General features: G+C 46.9%; 1 protein-coding gene across 5 annotated transcripts in view; it reads left to right on the top strand.

Annotated features, from left to right (window-relative positions):
* SMOX (spermine oxidase) overlaps positions 1 to 14,946 on the top strand; it is a 34,801-nt gene extending 19,855 nt beyond the window's left edge. The window contains exons 2-8 of one of the 5 annotated variants that reach the window (XM_061436637.1): positions 1,569 to 1,802; positions 5,364 to 5,590; positions 10,115 to 10,288; positions 10,856 to 11,210; positions 11,886 to 12,046; positions 13,937 to 14,026; positions 14,471 to 14,946. In XM_061436637.1, coding sequence (XP_061292621.1) covers positions 1,595 to 1,802; positions 5,364 to 5,590; positions 10,115 to 10,288; positions 10,856 to 11,210; positions 11,886 to 12,046; positions 13,937 to 14,026; positions 14,471 to 14,608 — 1,353 coding nt within the window. In that variant the 5' untranslated portion in view covers positions 1,569 to 1,594 and the 3' untranslated portion in view covers positions 14,609 to 14,946. Of the gene's footprint in view, positions 1 to 1,568; positions 1,803 to 5,363; positions 5,591 to 10,114; positions 10,289 to 10,450; positions 11,211 to 11,885; positions 12,047 to 13,772; positions 14,027 to 14,470 lie in introns of those variants that run through there. The other 4 variants (XM_061436634.1, XM_061436638.1, XM_061436635.1 and 1 more) reach the window with 4 other exon arrangements.
* The last annotated feature ends 3,333 nt before the right edge of the window (positions 14,947 to 18,279 follow it).

Genomic DNA, 18,279 nt, shown 5'->3' with positions numbered 1-18,279 from the left:
TTCACTCATTCCCCTCCTCTCAATCTCTCTTCTGTCATCTTTTTACTGCTTCATGAATTTCACGTAAATAGAGTCATACAATATGGTGCTCTTTTGTCTCTGGCTTCTTTTGTCAATGTAATGTTGTTGAGAGTAGTTTGGTTCTGTTTATTACTGAAGAATAGTACCTTGTATGAATACACTACAAATAGCACAATATATTTATCTATTCTTCTGTTGATGTGTCTTTGGGATATTTGTTTTTGGTTATCATGAAGAAAGTTGTCCTGAACATTCTAGTGTATCTATTTGGTGGAGTATACCCTGTTTCTCTTGGGTGTTTTCTTAGGACTGGAATTGCTGTGTCATAGGAAGGGTTTTTCTTAGCTTTATTAGATTTATATGCCCCCTGTCCATTGCCCAGCAGCTACTTTCCACTCATGAATTCATTTCCCTGTTGTTAGGTCTTGAATACTATGAATAGTATGGATAACTAGACGGTATGCAACTTCTGCCTCTGAAAACTTAGCAAAGGCAGCTTGGGTCAGGAAGGAAGTGGGGACAGGATCAGAGCTGAGTGGCCCCTTGGGATGGCCCAAAGATACCTTCAAGCCCTTGTAGTCACTCTGGGAATAGAAGGGCAACCTCTCTCAGCCCTGGGGCCAGATTCAGGGACCCCTTGGGCCTCTCATCAGCTCCCTAGACTGGCGTCTCTGAGCAAGCTGGCTTAGTGTAACTGTCAATTTGATGTCTGGCCTCTGGTGCCACAGGTCCTCATGGTCCACTGTTTCCTGGGCTCTTTGCTGCTTTGTGGTGACTGAGGGGCTGAGTGGCCTGGGACAAAAAACCGGAGACCTACCCGGAATAGCAGAGGTTCATCCAATACCAGCCTCGTGGCACTTTCTTGGGGGAAGGTGGGACTGTGTCCTGCCCACCAAATTACCACCTCGTTTAGGCTCTGAAAGACTAACAGAAAGCAAAAGGAGAAGAGGAGACAGTGGAAGGGAGAGTGAGGGCCAGGGAAGGGCCAGGCCAGGGAGGGAGAGCAGAGGGTCTGGTGCAGTGGGTCCAAGTATCCTGGGGCTGGTTCCAGCACCCTGAGGTCTGTTCAGCATCCTGGGGTCCATGTGAGCATCCTGAGGTTGGTGTGAGCTGGACCACAGCAGTGATGCTGGGCCGTGCTGGGTTGTGCTGGTCTGGGGTCAGCAGCACCAGGGTCAGTTTCTCCTGCTTTTGACCTTCTTGATCATCCTCTTTCTTGTTGACTCTTGTCTCATCCTTGAGGAAGAAGCAGTACCTAGTTGATTGGGGGTGGGATTGATGGATTTCAGGGGTTTGGGATGGGCTCTCAGCTCTCCTGTTTGCTGATGAGGGCCCACAGTACATAACCTCCTTCCTATTTCCTTCCTTATGGCTCCCTCTTTTCCTCTCTCCCCACATCCTTTGGAGGTGGCTCTTCTTGTCCGGATCCTCAGAAGAGAATGAGAGGGCTCAAGGTCCCCCCTTGAGGGCAGAGACTGAGAGCATCTCTTGGGGCAGGTGGGAAGTGAAGGCAGAGCAGGTGAGCTGTGACCCCCTCCCCGCTTCAGGTTCCTAGGAGGCGAGCGTGGACGGTATGCAAAGTTGTGAATCCAGTGGTGACAGTGCGGATGACCCTCTCAGTCGTGGCCTGCGGAGAAGGGGACAGCCTCGTGTGGTGGTGATCGGTGCTGGCTTGGCTGGCCTGGCTGCGGCCAAAGCACTTCTGGAGCAGGGCTTTACAGATGTCACTGTGCTTGAGGCGTCCAGCCGCATCGGGGGCCGCGTACAGAGTGTGAAACTTGGTAAGTGCCTCATTCACCGCAGTCCAGTCATCTCCCAAGGTCACCTCTTGTCTCCTAGTGCCCTGGCCTAGCCTGAGATCTTGTTATTTTAGCTTTTTCCCAGGGTTTAGTGTTCTGTCGTGCATGCGGCCTGGGCCTTTTCCAGAAACTTCCTTTGCCCCCTCAGCACCCTTCTGAGGTGTGCAGAATGGGGAGTCTGGCCTCTGTTTTTGGAACAAAAGCTAGGGTTCACAGTGTTTAGGTGGGAGAGGACACCCAGAACCAAACTTTGTAGTGGGTAGACTGGTTTCTATTTCACAAGAAGGGGAATTGTACAAGTTTTTATTAGTTGGTAACTTTTGAATATGATTTAGTATACCATTACTAAGAGCTAGCCCTGGGACAATAGGAGCTCAGCGCAGTGGAGGTGGAAGAAGACTTTGGGCCTCCTTGTGAGTGGTGGGCAGGTCTTAGGATTGTCTGGGAAGAGGATCTGTATAGGTTTCAGAGTATTAAGGCTTCTGGAGAAAGAAACCAGTTAAGAGAAACACCCAAGAGTGGGCAGATTTTGCCAGGGGTCCTAGAGGGTGGGGGAGAGCCTGAAATGCAGCCAGAGGTCAGGGTTCCCTAGCCAAGGGGTCTGACAATGAAAATGGCCCAGTGGGACTACCCATGGTGGCCTGGCGTATGTGGGTTACACTGACCCTCCATGGGATTTTGTGTCCATTGTTACTTGGGCTGCAAGGCCACGCAGATTCTGTGTATTTACTTTTGATGAATGGGGCAATTGGTTCAGAAACGTAGGTGGTCAGGCTTAGAACAAGCAGAGGTTGAGGAGACATGGGAAACTTTCATGTTTTAAAAAACTCTGATCACAGTAAAAGTCTTCCTTAGAGCATTTCCTGGAAGGTATATGCGAAGTTATGTCTGTTTTCCCTGGCAGACACAGGAGTATGTGTTGGCAGTGAGGATGAAAGTGCGTCCCAAGGCACACGGAAACCTGAGGACAGTCAGCTGGGGGAAGCCTGGAGACTGCTCAACACCTGATTGGCTGGCTAGGAGCCTTAGGGATTGGCTGGCTAGGAGCTTTAGGGATGGGATGGCTCCATTTGTGGTTCTCAAGTCTTGATGAGACATTCAGGGTCTGACATAAAAGCGGAAGATGGGAGGACAAATGGCCCAGTCTCAGTGGTAGTTGACACCTGAGATGTGCTTTGCAGGGAAGTTGATACAGGGAGTGAAGTGGAAGAGATAGGGCTACAGGAGGCTGAGGAGATGCATGTGGCTGGAAGCCTTCCTTGGAGGGGAGGGAGCTTGGGTGGGCCTTAGGTGATGAGGGGAGTCGGATAGGTAGTCAAAAGAAGGAACGGATGATATACATGAGGAGTCAGATCAAGGCAGATTCTGCTAGAATATGGGAGAGCAAGTCCAGGCAAGCGCGTATGTGTTGTGTATGCAGACACCTGGGGCTGAAAGCCCAGGCTGCAGTTGGACCTGCAGCAGTGTGAGATGCTAGCTGTGAATCCCGGTGGTAAGGGCAGCAGCGATGACCAGAAGCCCCAGGGACACTGTGGGCTAGTTGTGGAGATGGCGCCCAGTACCCTGTGGTTACAAGGACGACAGAGGTGAGAGGCCTGTGGGGGACGACAGGGAACATCCTAAGACTGAGGCTGCTCCGGGCCCCCCCACCTCCTTGTAACGCTTGAGGGATAGGGTGGAACTCTGATGTTGCTAACCTTGAGCTGCTCACCTTATTCCTGCTTATGCCTGGATACCCCATGCCTGGACATGGCTGCCCAGTGACTATGACTTGGAACTCCCTGGTGTACCCTGGGAAGGGTCCATGATGCAAGCCCCTTTTGCTTCTTTTGGAAGCTCAAAAGAAGCAAAACAAAAACAAAAAAATACCTTTGGGAACTTGAGGCTCTAAAGGATAATTAGTGATAAATGTCCCCAGTGACCAGCCCCCCTCCCTGAACCCTGTGGAAGAAGGGCACTGGGTTTCCAGCTTTTCATGCCCTCTAGTCTGCCCACTTTCCCTGGACAAAGGGACCCATACATTCCTGCCCCTGATTCCAGAGTCACCAGGAAGTTCTGCCTTACTGGCTGTGGTTTGAGGTTGATTGTTTTTTCTCTTGCTCTGTGTTTGGCGCATAGATGCATACAGGGCTACAGGGCTTTTTTTTTTTTTTTTGAACTGATGGTTTAATTAGAAGCAGCCCAGAAAAGAGAAAGCACAGAAAAAGAGGAATGCCCAATTCCTGGGGTGAGGGGTGATTGTTGTCTGTTATGGTTTACAAGATAGCTATTGCTGCATAACAGAACAGCCTGAAATATTAGTGGCTTAAAACAACATTATTTTATTTGCTGATATTCTGTGGCTCCAGAAATCTGAGTTTCTCTTCATGGTGGTCACAGTCTAAGAGGGTGAGGCTAGAAGGCACAAGGTTTCTTGAGGCCTAGCCTCTGAAGCCACAACATTGCTTTCATTGCATTCTATTAATCAAAGCAGGTCACAAGGCAAGCCCAGATTCAAGGGGTGAGGAAAGACTCCATCTCTTGATGGGAGGACTGACAAAGTCACATTGCAAAGGGCCATGTGTGTAAGGATAGGAGGAATTACTGTGTCCATCTTGGCAAAAAAGTTATCATACATGATGTCTTGAATCAGGCCTCCAAAAACAAAACAAAACACAAAAAATGTTCCTCTATATTTTCCTTTCTTTGTTTCAACTTTCCTGGGAGCTAGGCAAGGGAGGAGACAACTGTATCACAGGCTCTGCAGCATAAGAAAAGGAAACTGAGCCCCAGAAGAGGAAATAGGCCCAGGCACGGTGGGAACTTGCCTCAGAGTATCTGGTCCCTTGGCTATGGATGGGGTGGTAAAATGAGCCACCAGCCTCATCCCAGTTTGGGCCCAAGATTTTCCCTTGCCCCAAACAGTCTCTTAAGGTTTTGCCACCTATGTCATAGGATGAGAAAGCTTAGTTTTCTCCAGAAGTGTGTTTTAGACTGCCCTGGGGAGGAGTCTTCAAAACTGGAATGTTTCCCTCTTTCTTCTGCCGTAGACTGAGTTAGGAGTTGCCCATTTTCCATCTGGATGAGTGGTTTAGATTCCTGAACCACTGGATTTTGAGGAATTGGAATAAGGCCAAATGGGGACCTTGGGTCTGAAAGGCTGGGCCTCCTCACTGGGTATTTCAGGTACCTGTACCATGTGGTACCCTCTGGTACCGTAGAATTTCTCCTGAGAGGGAGGCATCAGTGAGGAGGGAGGGCCTATTGTCGGATGTTATCACAGAAGGAGAATCTTCTAATTCCAGTGAGGCGACTTGGTGTCGTCAGAGTCACTGAGGGTGGAAGTTACCTCATTTATAAAGTGGAATCCATTTTGTGCTGCATATGGTTTCTTACTGGGAGCTTTTCACTGAAGACTTTGGTTTGTTGCCAGAGGGGGGCCTAATCCCCTTCCTTGCCCTCTTGCTGGGGATGGAAGGATCCCCTTGGAGAAGGAAGATGAGGCAGTGTTCTGGCCCTCTTTGAAGAGTCCTTGCTGTGCTAAGAACCTGTTGTTGCCATCAGGACACGCTACCTTTGAGCTGGGAGCCACGTGGATCCATGGCTCCCATGGGAATCCTATCTATCATCTAGCAGAAGCCAACGGGCTCCTGGAAGAGACAACTGATGGAGAGCGCAGTGTGGGCCGCATCAGCCTCTACTCCAAGAATGGCGTGGCCTGCTACCTCACCAACCGTGGCTGCAGGATCCCCAAGGATGTGGTTGAGGAATTCAGTGATTTATACAACGAGGTGAGGTATTACGGGAATAGTTGAGCACAAGAGTGTGGGGGACAGGGAGCACACTGGTGTGTGTGTGTGTGTGTGTGTGTGTGTGTGTGTGTGTGTGTGATGGGGGTGGGGGCCTAGGCAACTTGCTAGGGTTTTCTGTGATCCTGGTCATGTCTGTACATTCTCTGGGCCCCAGTTTGAGGGTAGAATGAAGACAATGAGTAGAGAAGTACTAGGGAAGAGATTATTGATACTTATGATTAAATATTTCCACAGAAAGTCCTTAAATATCTATCAGATTTGTTACTAGGTAAATGTGTATGATCATTGTTGTTAATGTTCTTAGGCACTTTTGTAAATGATAACTTAAAAAAAACCCTTATTTTCTAATTGTTCCTGGTATATAGAATTATAACTGATTTTTTAAAATTGAAGTATAGTTGATTTACAATATTATATTAGTTTCAGGTGTACAGCATAGTGATTCAACATTTTTATATATTATACTCCATTTAAAGTTATTACAAGATGATGGTTATATTTCCCTGTACTGTACAATATATAGTTGTTGCTTATTTATTTTTTATACATAGTAGTTTTTATCTCTTAATCCCATACCCCTGTTTTACCCTTCATTCCTTCCTTCTCTCCACTGGTAACCACTAGTTTGTCCTCTAGATCTGAGTCTATTTCTGTTTTGTTATGTTTGTTTGTTTTGTTTTTTAGATTTCACATATAAGTGATGATCAGAGTATTTGTCTTTCTCTGTCTCACTTATTTCAGTAAATATAATACCCTCTAGGTCCATGCATGTTGTTGAAAATTGCAGATTTTCATTCTTTTGTATGGCTGAGTAAAATTCCAATGTGTGTGTGTGTCTATATACATATATATAACAATATAGTTTATATCTATCTATCTAACATGTTTTGGAGAAGGCAATGGCAACCCACTCCAGTACTCTTGCCTGGAGAATCCCATGGATGGATGAGCCTGGTGGGCTGCAGTCCATGCGGTCGCTAGGAGTCAGACACGACTGAGCGACTTCACTTTCACTTTTCACTTTCATGCATTGGAGAAGGAGATGGCAACCCACTCCAGTGTTCTTGCCTGGAGAATCCCAGGGACGGGGGAGCCTGGTGGGCTGCCGTCTCTGGGGTCGCACAGAGTTGGACACAATTGAAGCGACTTAGCAGCAGCATCTAACATGTATATAAAACATGTGTATGTATACTACATATATAACTTATGTTTTATATCTATATCTATCTAACATCTTCTTTATACATTCGTCTGTTGATGGGCACATAGATTGTTCCCATAGGTTGGCTATTATAAATAATGTTGCAGTGAACTTTGGGGTACAAGTATCTCTTCAAATTAATTTTTCTTTTTCTTTGGATATATACCCAGGAGTGGAATTGCTGGGTCATGTGATAGTTCTAGTTTTAATATTTTGAGGAACCTCCATATTTTCCATAGTGGCTGCATCAATTTACATTCCTGGCAACAGGGTAAAGGTTCCGTTTTCTCCATATGTTCACCAATGTTTGTTACTTGTGTTCTTTTTGATGATAGCTCTTCTGACAGGTGTGATATCTCATTGTCATTTTAAATTTCTCTGATGATTAACTATGTTGAGCATCTTTCATATGCCTGTTGGCCATCTTTATTTCTTCTTTGGAAAAATGTGTATTCAGGTCTTCTGCCCATTTTTTAATCAAGTTGATAGTTTTTTTTTTTTAATTGAGTTGTATGAGCAGTTTATGTATTTTGGATATTAGCCATTACTGGTCATATTATTTGCAAATACATTCTTCCATTCAGTAGGTTGTCTTTTTGTTTTGTCAGTGATTCCCTTTGCTGTGCAAACATTTTTAGATTAAATTAAATTTGTTTTTGCTTTTGTCTCTTCTGCCTTAGGATTCTTCAATTTATGTGCTTCAATTTATGTCAAAGAGTGTTCTGCTGATGTTCTCTTCTAGGAGTTTCATTATTTCCATTGTTACATTTAGGTCTTTAGTCCATTTTGAGTTTATTTTTGTATATGGTGTGAGAAAATGTTTGAATTTCAGTCTTTCACTTATGGCTGTCCAGTTTCCCCAGCACCACTTGTTGAAGAAACTGTCTTTTTTTCCATATATATTCTGCCTCCTGTATCACAGAGTAATTGTGTGTGGGTTTGTGTCTGGCTGTCTGGTTTGTTCCATTGATCTGTGTGTCTGTTTTTGTGTCAGTACCATGCTGTTTTGATTACTGTAGCTTTGTAAGTCAGGGAATGTGCCCTTGTCTTATTTTGGCTTAAAAAAAAGTTAATATTTTTAGAAACTTTGCTGTGAACTGCAAAAAACAAGCAAGGTAACTTGTAGATCTTGCCTTCTGATAGCTTCCATTTATAGTGTAATGACCCTTCACTTTAGGTTAGTAAACTGGTCAACACTTACCTATTATACATTTTTTATGTCTCTTGGGCATAGGAAAGGAGAACTGACCCTTGCTTTGGGGTTGTCCCTGCTCAGTGGAAGGCAGGAACACTCATTGTCTTATGGGTGTGCACTCATACAGTGTGTGTGTACAATCCTATAGTGTTGTGTGTTCTCACTCAATATTAAGCAAGTAAGAATCAGCATTCTTGAAAGTAGACCTTCTTGGTGTACTGAGAATCAGTCATGTCCTGATTCCTATATTACTGTGAGTGCTTCAAGCATGGATGCCTCTTGAGAATGATGTTCAGGGTCCATGACTTACTTGTTCTTTTAAACGTTCCTGAAGGTAGATCATCATCAAGTTCTGCTTGTGGGTCTGATTTTTGAAAGCCAAGAGTGTGAGTCATGGAAAGTAGGATAGATAAAGGTAGGTTATCATTGGAGAAGGAAATGGCCACCCACTCCAGTGTTCTTGCCTGGAGAATTCCATGGACAAGGAGCCTGGTGGGCTGCAGTCATGGAGTCACAAAGAGTCAGACATGACTGAGCGACTAACATTACATTATTATTATTATCATTCTAAGTGGTGCTGCTTTGAGTCAGAAGGAAAAGGTGTTAACCATGAGGTCAAGAGAGAGATTTCCTTATATAGCTGTTAGACAGTGCTGGAGGCCATTCTGAAGAGGTGTGCTCTAAGCATGTGAAGCCTTGCCTGAGGGTGGCTTCGTAATAAATATGTAGCCTCCCTCCCAAGGCGATGACGTTGAAGGGCTACTCATTTGAATGTCTTATATTTGTTAATGAATAGATGAGTTTGTTCAGTAGTTATCATATAGAGGTTAATCTCTGGAGCAAGATTGCCTTGACTCAAGTACCAGTTCTGCCATTCATATAGAATGGTACATACTTGTATATTCATGAGCTAGTTATTGAGACTCTCTGAGCTTTACTTTCCTCATCTGTAAAACAGACACAGTTATACCTACTTCATAGTGTTATGAAGGATAAGTGAGATCCCAGTGAAAAGTGCTTAATGAGAAATGGGGTGAATATTGTTAGCTCTTACAGACCCATCCCATTTCCCTTAGGTCACATTAGGAAGATGTTGTTTAACCTAGGACAGGAGACCACCCACATGGCAAATGCATGTTCAATTATGGCAGTCCTAGTCAGTGGTTGACACAAAGAATCATGCAAATCTGTTAGTCCTCAGCTGGGCATTTTGGCCTTTAGTTAACATAAGCTGATTGGCTGGCTACTCTGTTGCTTATCACCAAGGGGAAAAATCTAAGGGGGAGGAGGCAAGTTGAAAGCCTGACTCCTTGGCAATGGTACTAGGTGAGGAATTTGCTGAGGACTTCAGTTAAAGCCAAACACCCAGCATCTTGTGACTGTTGGGAGAAGAAAAAGGAATAATTTAACTTGCTTTCTTCTTTATATTCAGAGAAATGTTTAATTTATGTTTCTGTCTTATGTGGAGGCTTTTCCCTTGAGGGAGTAATAGGGGTTGGGCCATACCACCTTTCTTCCTCAGCAGTCCTAGAGCTGGGTTGCAGGGTAGACACATTCCTGTCAATGTACGGGCCCCTTTTGCTCTTTCCCCTGCAAAACACCAGTCAGGACACAGCTCCATGCTGCCTTCCTGGGAGAGGGTGAAGCAGATACACTTGGACAGGAATGTCAGGGGAGAGTCTGTGCATTTGGTTCTTGAATAAGAGTTATCTGTGTAGACGTGGGTTCTTTAGTGGGCGGTATGCTTGGCTATGTGGAGCACTTGAAAGGGCAGTTCCTTTCCCACACACTGTATGGGCACCAGACATTTCACTTTGTTCTAAGCAGGGGTTCAGTAAGAGAGCTTCTGGGGCCCATCCCACCTCCTGTGTCTGGAGGCAAGGAAGCTGACTGCCCAGGTTCAGTTTGCCATCCCCAAACCTCCATTTTGTTGGTGCAGCCTCAGTACAAAACTGAGTACCGCATTAATTCTCCAAGGAAGAGGTGCCATGGGCTCAGCATATCTGGGAACACTTTGGAGATGGTGAGTATTGAGTTAGAACCCTTAGGTCTGAGATGGAGGTGGGACGAGTGAATGTGTTTTCAGTCTCCTGGGATCTCTTTGCAGGTCTATAACTTGACCCAGGAGTTCTTCCGGCATGGTAAACCAGTTAACGCTGAGAGTCAGAACAGCGTGGGGGTGTTCACCCGAGAGGAGGTGCGCAACCGCATCAGGGATGACCCTGATGATCCAGAGGCCACCAAGCGCCTGAAGCTCGCCATGATCCAGCAGTACCTGAAGGTATCTTTGCCATCTCGGAGCTCTGTTGAGTACAAATGCCAGAATGAGAAAGACTGACCCTGGGGAAGTTGGGTCCGAGGAGGGCAGCACTGCCCTAAAGTCCTGCTTCTATCCCTGCCCAGCCTTGGCGGTCACCTGGCTCCCCTCTGGCTCTTCCCACAGGTGGAAAGCTGTGAGAGTAGCTCGCACAGCATGGATGAGGTGTCCCTGAGCGCCTTTGGGGAATGGACTGAGATTCCTGGTGCCCACCACGTCATCCCCTCGGGCTTCATGCGGGTTGTGGAGCTGCTGGCTGAGGGCATCCCAGCCCACGTCATCCAGCTGGGGAAACCCGTCCGTTGTGTTCACTGGGACCAGGCCTCATCCCGCCCTCGGGGCCCTGAGATTGAGCCCCGGGATGAGGGTGACCATAATCATGATGCCGGGGAGGGCAGTCAGGGTGGAGAGGAGCCCCGGGAGGAGAGGCAGGATGAGGATGAGCAGTGGCCAGTGGTGGTGGAGTGCGAGGACTGTGAGGTGATCCCGGCAGACCACGTGATCGTGACCGTGTCACTGGGCGTGCTCAAGAGGCAGCATGCCAGCTTCTTTCGGCCAGGCCTGCCCGCCGAGAAGGTGGCTGCCATCCACCGACTGGGCATCGGCACCACTGACAAGATCTTTCTAGAATTCGAGGAGCCCTTCTGGGGCCCCGAGTGCAACAGCCTACGGTTTGTGTGGGAGGACGAGGCGGAGAGCTGCACGCTCACCTACCCGCCCGAGCTTTGGTACCGCAAGATCTGTGGCTTTGATGTCCTCTACCCGCCTGAGCGATACGGCCATGTGCTGAGTGGCTGGATCTGTGGGGAGGAGGCCCTTGTCATGGAGAAGTGTGATGACGAGGCAGTGGCCGAGATCTGCACAGAGATGCTGCGGCAGTTCACAGGTGCGTCCCTGTCCTTGTCTCGCCGCCGGCTCAATAGGCCTCGCTCTGTCTGTCCTCCTCCTCTAGCCCCTCTGAGTCTCCTGAACCAGTACTAGCATCCTCATCCCCAGGTTGTGAAACTGAGGGGGCGCACCCCTTTGGAGAGATGCTGTAGGACACTGTGTCTTGGCTTTGGCCTCCTAAATTGCAAGCTCTCTCCATTTGGAATTTGAGACACTCAAGATCACAGGCTCTTTGTTTCTTCTCTGTTTCTAAGGCTGATGGTGAAAAACTCAGATATCACCCCAACTCAGATTCCCCACTTCCTAGTCATGTTGTCTTGCTAAGAGATGGACTTGTGGTTGTTTTGTCTGATTTTTGTTCAAACATCTTTCCTGCACTATCCCAGAAGAGCCCCACAAGAACCCCTGAAATTGGAATGGGGAACATGATTATCTGGGATGTTTTTCAGATAGGAAAATTAAGGCCCACGGAGAGGAGCTGTTTTTCTTGGGGAGACAAACAAGGAGACATTGAGGGGTATACAGCTTGAACCCCAGCCTCCCTCCCTCCCTTCTTCGTGCCTGGCCTTCCTGGAGCCCCCGAGATACAATGGGAGTTGTCTGCTCAGGAGTGTCTTCTGTGTGCAGCCATTTCTTATCCTCCTTCCCCTTGGCTCTTCTCACTCCCCAACAGGGAACCCCAATATCCCAAAGCCTCGGCGAATCCTGCGTTCAGCCTGGGGCAGCAACCCCTACTTCCGGGGATCCTATTCATACACACAGGTGGGCTCAAGTGGGGCAGATGTGGAGAAGCTGGCCAAGCCCCTGCCGTACACGGAGAGCTCCAAGACAGCGGTGAGTGTGGGTGTGCTGGGTACGTGAGGGGCTGCGGGGTGAGGGGTCTTTGAGGGGTGGGTGTTGTGTATGTGTCTTTGGTCCAGGGGAGGAGTGCCAAGGTAAGATAGGTGGAGTAGCTCCTGTAATGATGGAGAAAACAAGAAAAAGTACACTTAACATCTGGAAGAACAAACAGGGTCAAACTAGGATATCTTAAATGCTTTCTTGAGGTTATAAAAACTGAGCCTTTTAATTCTGTGCTGTTCAATATGGTCGCTGTTAGCCACATTTAATTTAATTAAAATCTAAAGTAATAAATACAACATTTTGTTCCTCAGTTGCATTAGCCAGATTTCAAGTTTGAGAGCCACCTGTTGCTCATCAGAGTGGCCACGTTAGAGGCCACGTTAGTAGCCTCATTAGGTTGCCACGTTAGAGTGTGTCATTATGGAGCATTTCTGTCATTGTGGAAAGTTCTGTTGGGCAGCACTGACCCAGTATGTTTTGCTTATTTCCCCCAATGTATTTTAGGAAATAAAATACTGACCTTCCCCCAAACTATAGTAACTATATAGTAAAACACACAGAAAAATAATAAATTGAAATTATCTCTATATATTTCTGCTCCTATAAAGTAGATTTTGAGTTCCCCCCACCAAGCATACCCATACAATAAATGTTAAAACCCCAACAAAATTATATTTAAAATAATTCTCTGGTGTAATTGATGAGGAAGATTGCAGTTAAGCAATGTGTTGTGTGTGTCCTAGCTGTGCTCAGGAAAGGCTACTGCTATAGCCATCCTCCTTCTCTCGTCCCCTGCGTCAGTTAGGACTAGCGCATATAACAAAAAGCAAAACAAACTGGTTTAAACAAGACAGAAGTTTACTTAGGTCACACAAAAGGAAATCCGGAGGTAGATATTGGGGCCCAGTACCAGTAGAACCTGGCTCCATCTTCCAGGCCACCTTGTGATCCAAGAGGGCCGTGGAGGTTGCTTCTCTCGTTCTCATGTCTGTGACAGGCTGATGAGTGAAAGAAGGGAACCCTTGAGAAGAGTCAGTGTCCCTAAGCAATAGTGCACTTGAAGTTGATTGGCTAGAACGTAGTCACATGACTCTACCAGCTGCTAGAGAGACTGGGATACATTTTTTTTTTCCCTGGATGGGAGTGGTGGTGGTGGTTTGGTCGCTAAGTCGTGTCCAACTCTTGCGACCCCATGGACTGTAGTCTGCCAGGCTCTTCTGTCCATGGACCCAGTTAAATGTCAGGATTTTTGTTACTGAGGAGAAAGAGAAAAGATGTGGAGTAGGCAGCTTGCCCTCTGCCACAATATGTGCCTCCCTTTCAGCTTAACCACCTCTGCAGGCTTTTTATTGGTGGGTTAAAACCTCACTACTCAAGGTGGGTGGTCCATGGACCAGCAGCACTGGCACCATGTGGGAGCATATTAGACATAAGACTTGCAGCCCACCCCAGACCTGATGAATGAAAACCTCATTCTACAAGGTCCCCGACTGGTACCTTACACATTCAGTTTGAGGTATTTTGGAATAAAATCCAAACTCAAGCTTGGAATGCAAGCATTTGTTCTATGCTTGGACCCCACCTAAACAGCCTGCTTTCTTGATGTTAAGCTTGGCTCTGCCAAAATTTTCACCATCTCCTAGACAAGGCCTAGGAGATGCATTTGCCCCCATTTTTCCTTCTTCCTGAAACATCCTTTGCCTGTTTATTTATCCAGCATCTTCTGAGAAGAAGCCCAAAGGTCCTGTCCTCTGGGAAGCTTTGTGTGATCTCCCTGACAGAGGGCCTCTTTTCTGGGCTCTCAGCACCTCGCCCAAACACCCATCACGTCACGTATGATGCCATTTAGTAATTGGGTTTCGTGTCTGGCTTCCCCACCAGCAAGGAAGCTCCTCAAAGCAGCTGCCTGGTCACCTTTTATCTTCCAAGTGCCCAGAACAGTCCCTGGAACCTAATAGGGGCTCCATAAAGGTTTGTTAAATTACTGCCTAACTTTATTGAGTTCTTATATTCTTTCAGGTTCTGAGTCCTTTAGATACATTATTTCACTTAATCCTTACAATCACCCTCAGAAGTAGATGGTATAAACTCATTTTGGAGATGAAGAAATCAAAGCTTAGGGAGGTTAAATCATTCCCCAAGTTCACTAGTAAGAGGCAGTGTGAATTTCTGAAATTGTAGAGCCAGGACTCACAAAAACCTCAGAGCAAAAAGGACTGAGGCCCGGATGTTTGGGGAAGAAGCAGGGGAAGATGGGCAGGTGGGATGGGCAGCTCCTCCTCCTATGGAAATAACAATACCTGCATCTGAGATGCCCGCCTATTCCTTTCTAACTTGTAGTATGGATGGGGGTTCTGGGGCAGACAGGCAGCTTTTCTTGCTCCTCCATCTTCACTTCCCTGTCCCCCTGCCCAGCCTATGCAGGTGCTGTTCTCAGGTGAGGCCACCCATCGCAAGTACTATTCCACCACCCATGGTGCTCTGCTCTCTGGCCAGCGTGAGGCTGCCCGTCTCATTGAGATGTACCGAGACCTCTTCCAGCAGGGGACCTGAGTGCCTCGTTGCTGCCGAGCGTGTTCCTTAAAGAACCACTAACTCGTGACTGCCAGCCCTGCCCCTTGCTGCTGTGTACTCCTCATTTCCGAGTCCTCTGTAGAATGGATTTGTATCTTTTGTAGAGCTAGACATTTAACTGGCTTCAGACCTGGCCCTGTAGCTTCTTCTTTTCTCCTTCCTGGGTGGTGACCAGGGTGGGATCCATTGATTTACCTCTGTGCTCTGATCTCTGACCTCCCTATGCTTCCCCTCATCTCTAACCTTGTTATTGTAAGTGCCTTCAATACTTTGCATTTTGGGATAATAAAAGAGGCTTGCCCTTCCTGTGCTCCTCAGCTTCTCTCTTCCATTTTTCTTAGCCTTGTGTGTGTGTGTGTGCATGTATGTACATGTGTGTGTATGTATGTCTTTGTGTGTTTGTCATATCTTCTTCGAGGGGATAATGGGGCCAGCTGTGGTCTGGTTATACCCCCAGAAAGGAAGATGCCTGCCTTTAGTGGAAGGGGCATCCTCTCACCCCAGTCTGTTTGTGATTGTTTCCCTTCCTGCCAGTGAGACTCCTTAGGAGTAAGAGCCCCTCATAACCCAGCCCCAACTCCTTCAAGATAGGCCTGGGTCTGCCTGCTGGCCTTTTGTTGGACTTCTCAGAGCCTGATTGGGTAACATAGCCACATGGAGTGAAGGTGAGTTTTATGGGAGGGGACACCTGTTGTGGCTCCATGCCAAGCTCAGATGTGTTAATTATTAATCAATGTCATCTGGCCAGAAGGCCCTGGTTCTGCCCTTGGGATGCTCCAGTTGACTTCTGGGAAGCTTTTTCCCAGAAAAACTTCTGGGAAGTACAGTAGTACAGCCATTTTGGTGGGTGAAAACATACACACACATATACATCCCTTATATATCCACACACACATACGTCACTCCTACACAGATACACCACCCCACACCCTTCCACCTATACACAAGTACAACTACACACACGTGCATAAAACCTTAAAGAACATTTAGTCATTTTCTTACTCCAGATTTCTAGCGACAGAGTTTGAATTCTACAGAGTTGAGGGGTTGGGTGGTGGAGGATGTGATGAAAAGCCGGGTGTACCCCCTGGTTTAACTCTGTGTGAATTTAGGTTGGGTTAGCTCTTCAGAAGCTTAGGGCACTGCCTTTCATATGACTCTATATCCTTTACTCCCTTACCTTAGGCTGTGATGAAGATGTCCAACACATGGCTATGCCTCTACACTCCTCCCTGTACCTGTCTGCACACCCCTACATGCACACCCACCTACATGCACATACACGCTGCCCCCCACCCCCCGCCCTCCCCGCTCCCCCCCACACACCTACATGCACATGTCAAAGAGGCATCCTTGTTTTGTGAAGGTTGACCTACCCAACATCCCTCATGGAGTTTATGTTAGGGATTCGTATTCACCTCATGGGTAACTTGAAAAATTGTAAGTATATGTATTAAAATATGTTTGGAATAGAGGATCTATCAATGTAGTTCATGCTCAAAAGTCATAAAAGGATACACTGAACAACTTCCTCCCACAGCTGTCCCCAGTACCACTGCCACTCCCAGTGGTACTGGGAGTGGAATGCCACTCCCAGTATTATTATATTATATATATTAGTATATTGTGTATCCATTTCTAGATATGTTATTATAAATATATACCCTTCTCTCTTTTTATGTGAAAGTGACAAAGTATCCATCCTGTTCTGCATTTTGCTTGTTTAGTTAACATGATGTGTCTTGGAGATCTTACCATAATGGTACTTAAATGGACAATGTAAATTTGGATCTTACTTTGGTCAAGGAGTGTCTGTCTCCTTCCTGGCCAGAGTTGTGCGGCAGGAAGCACCTCCTATTAACTTCACCTTTGGAGGCACTAATCCAGTCTTGACCCCTCCCCACGTCCTGGATTTTTCCCACTAACTGTGCCAGGATGGACAGAAGTGGCCCATCACATAAGTATGAAGGGTGAAAATAATACGTAGAATTTCCAGATCACAAGTGTAGGAATTTAAAGAACTCTGAGGGTGAAGTTTATTTGGTGATTGCAAGTTGGAGAGCTTCAGGTGTGGCAGGTCAGGAGGGTAGTCTGACTTGCTCACACTTAAGGGCTAGACATAGAGTCTCTTAATTTAACATGGATGCCACCTCAGACTAGGGAGGGTGATTCATCCCAGTGAGGAAACAGAACCTCCAGAGGGTTATGTAATACAAGTAAGGCACCTAAGTTCACTCAGATAGGTGGTATGAGACTTAATCCAAGGTCTGTTTGGTGCTACATGCATGATAAGTCACTTCAGTCGTGTCTGACTCTTTGCAACCCTATGGACTGTAGCCCGCCAGGCTCCTCTGTCCATGAAATTCTCCAGGCAAGAATACTGGAATGGGTTGCCATTTCCTTCTCCAGAATATCTTCCCGACTTAGGGACTGAACCCACATCTCACTGGCAGGCAGGTTCTTTACCACCTGCGCCACCTGGGAAACCCCGATGCTACACTGTTTGGGGCTACAGTGAAGGGTTATTCTAGTTATTGTGTGATAAAAAGAAGAGGCTGGTGCCATTAAAAAAAAAATCTTAGGCCATTATAGACAGGGTGGAACTGGGTGCAGCCACACTAGGAGACCGTGTGGCTGATTCTACGAAAACTGGCCTTGTGCCTGGCAGCACTTCTACTCTTGGCTCTACACCCAAGGGAAATGAGTGGATATGCCCACCTGAAATATGTGCCAGAGACTAGATAGACACAGGATGAGTTCCTTGCTGTGACTAGGTTTCTTAAAGAGCTGTGGCATTGATTGATACTCAGATGACTCTATTAGGCGTGTCTAGTACAGCACGCTCAGGCCGACATCCTGTGCCCAAACTGCTACACAATTCTTGTCACTTGTGGGAGGTCACTTGAGAGGGAAGTTCTCTCCTGGCACTGGATTCTGTGTAGAAGTGGTTGCATGGTTTCTTGTGCTGTGGGCATCAGTGAATCCACGACCCAGGTGTTTGGTTTGTGGCTTTGTGGAAGCCTCTGAAATGTTCCTTCAGGTTCCCTGGGGTACTCGGCAAGTACTGTCTCTTCCTACTTTTGCTGCTCTGGAACAGGTATTCCTCTTCACGGGAGCCACTTGGAATGTCTACCCTACCTACACACAAAGGTAGGAGTGGAGTGCCTCTGGTCTGAGTCACTCTGAGTTTGCTTGGGCCTGTCAAAATGAGCCCATGGGTGATCCCAAGGTGCAAGAGTGAAGTGGGCTGTTGGTTCCGTTCTAGGGAACTGCCTGTCTAACTAATGGTCTGCCAAACATAGTGGTAGATTCACATAAAGCGTGTTTTCTCATACTGACCAGCTGGTGTCGCTTCTTCCATGCTTGGCCCTTTTAGCCTGTTCTCCACACAGGAGCCTGTATGATCCCTTTACCAATATGAATCCAGTTATGTGCTTCCCTAGTTCCAGTGACTCCCATCATACTGAGCATAAAACGTGATTTCCAGCGTCCCGTGTGACCTATTCTTTGGCCCCACTTCCTTCTGTGTCCCCCTTCTGTTGGCCCTGGCTGTCCTGTTTATCTGGAATGCTTGCCCCCAGTAATGCAGGTCTCGTTCCCTTGCTGCATTCAGCCCTCTAATCAGCTGTCACTTCTCTAGGAAGACTTCC

Source organism: Bos javanicus, chromosome 13 (assembly GCF_032452875.1).
Source record: "Bos javanicus breed banteng chromosome 13, ARS-OSU_banteng_1.0, whole genome shotgun sequence".
NCBI classification, from domain to species: Eukaryota; Metazoa; Chordata; class Mammalia; order Artiodactyla; family Bovidae; genus Bos; species Bos javanicus.
Note: the sequence above shows the minus strand (reverse complement) of the source record. Positions and strands in the feature narration are given on the sequence as shown.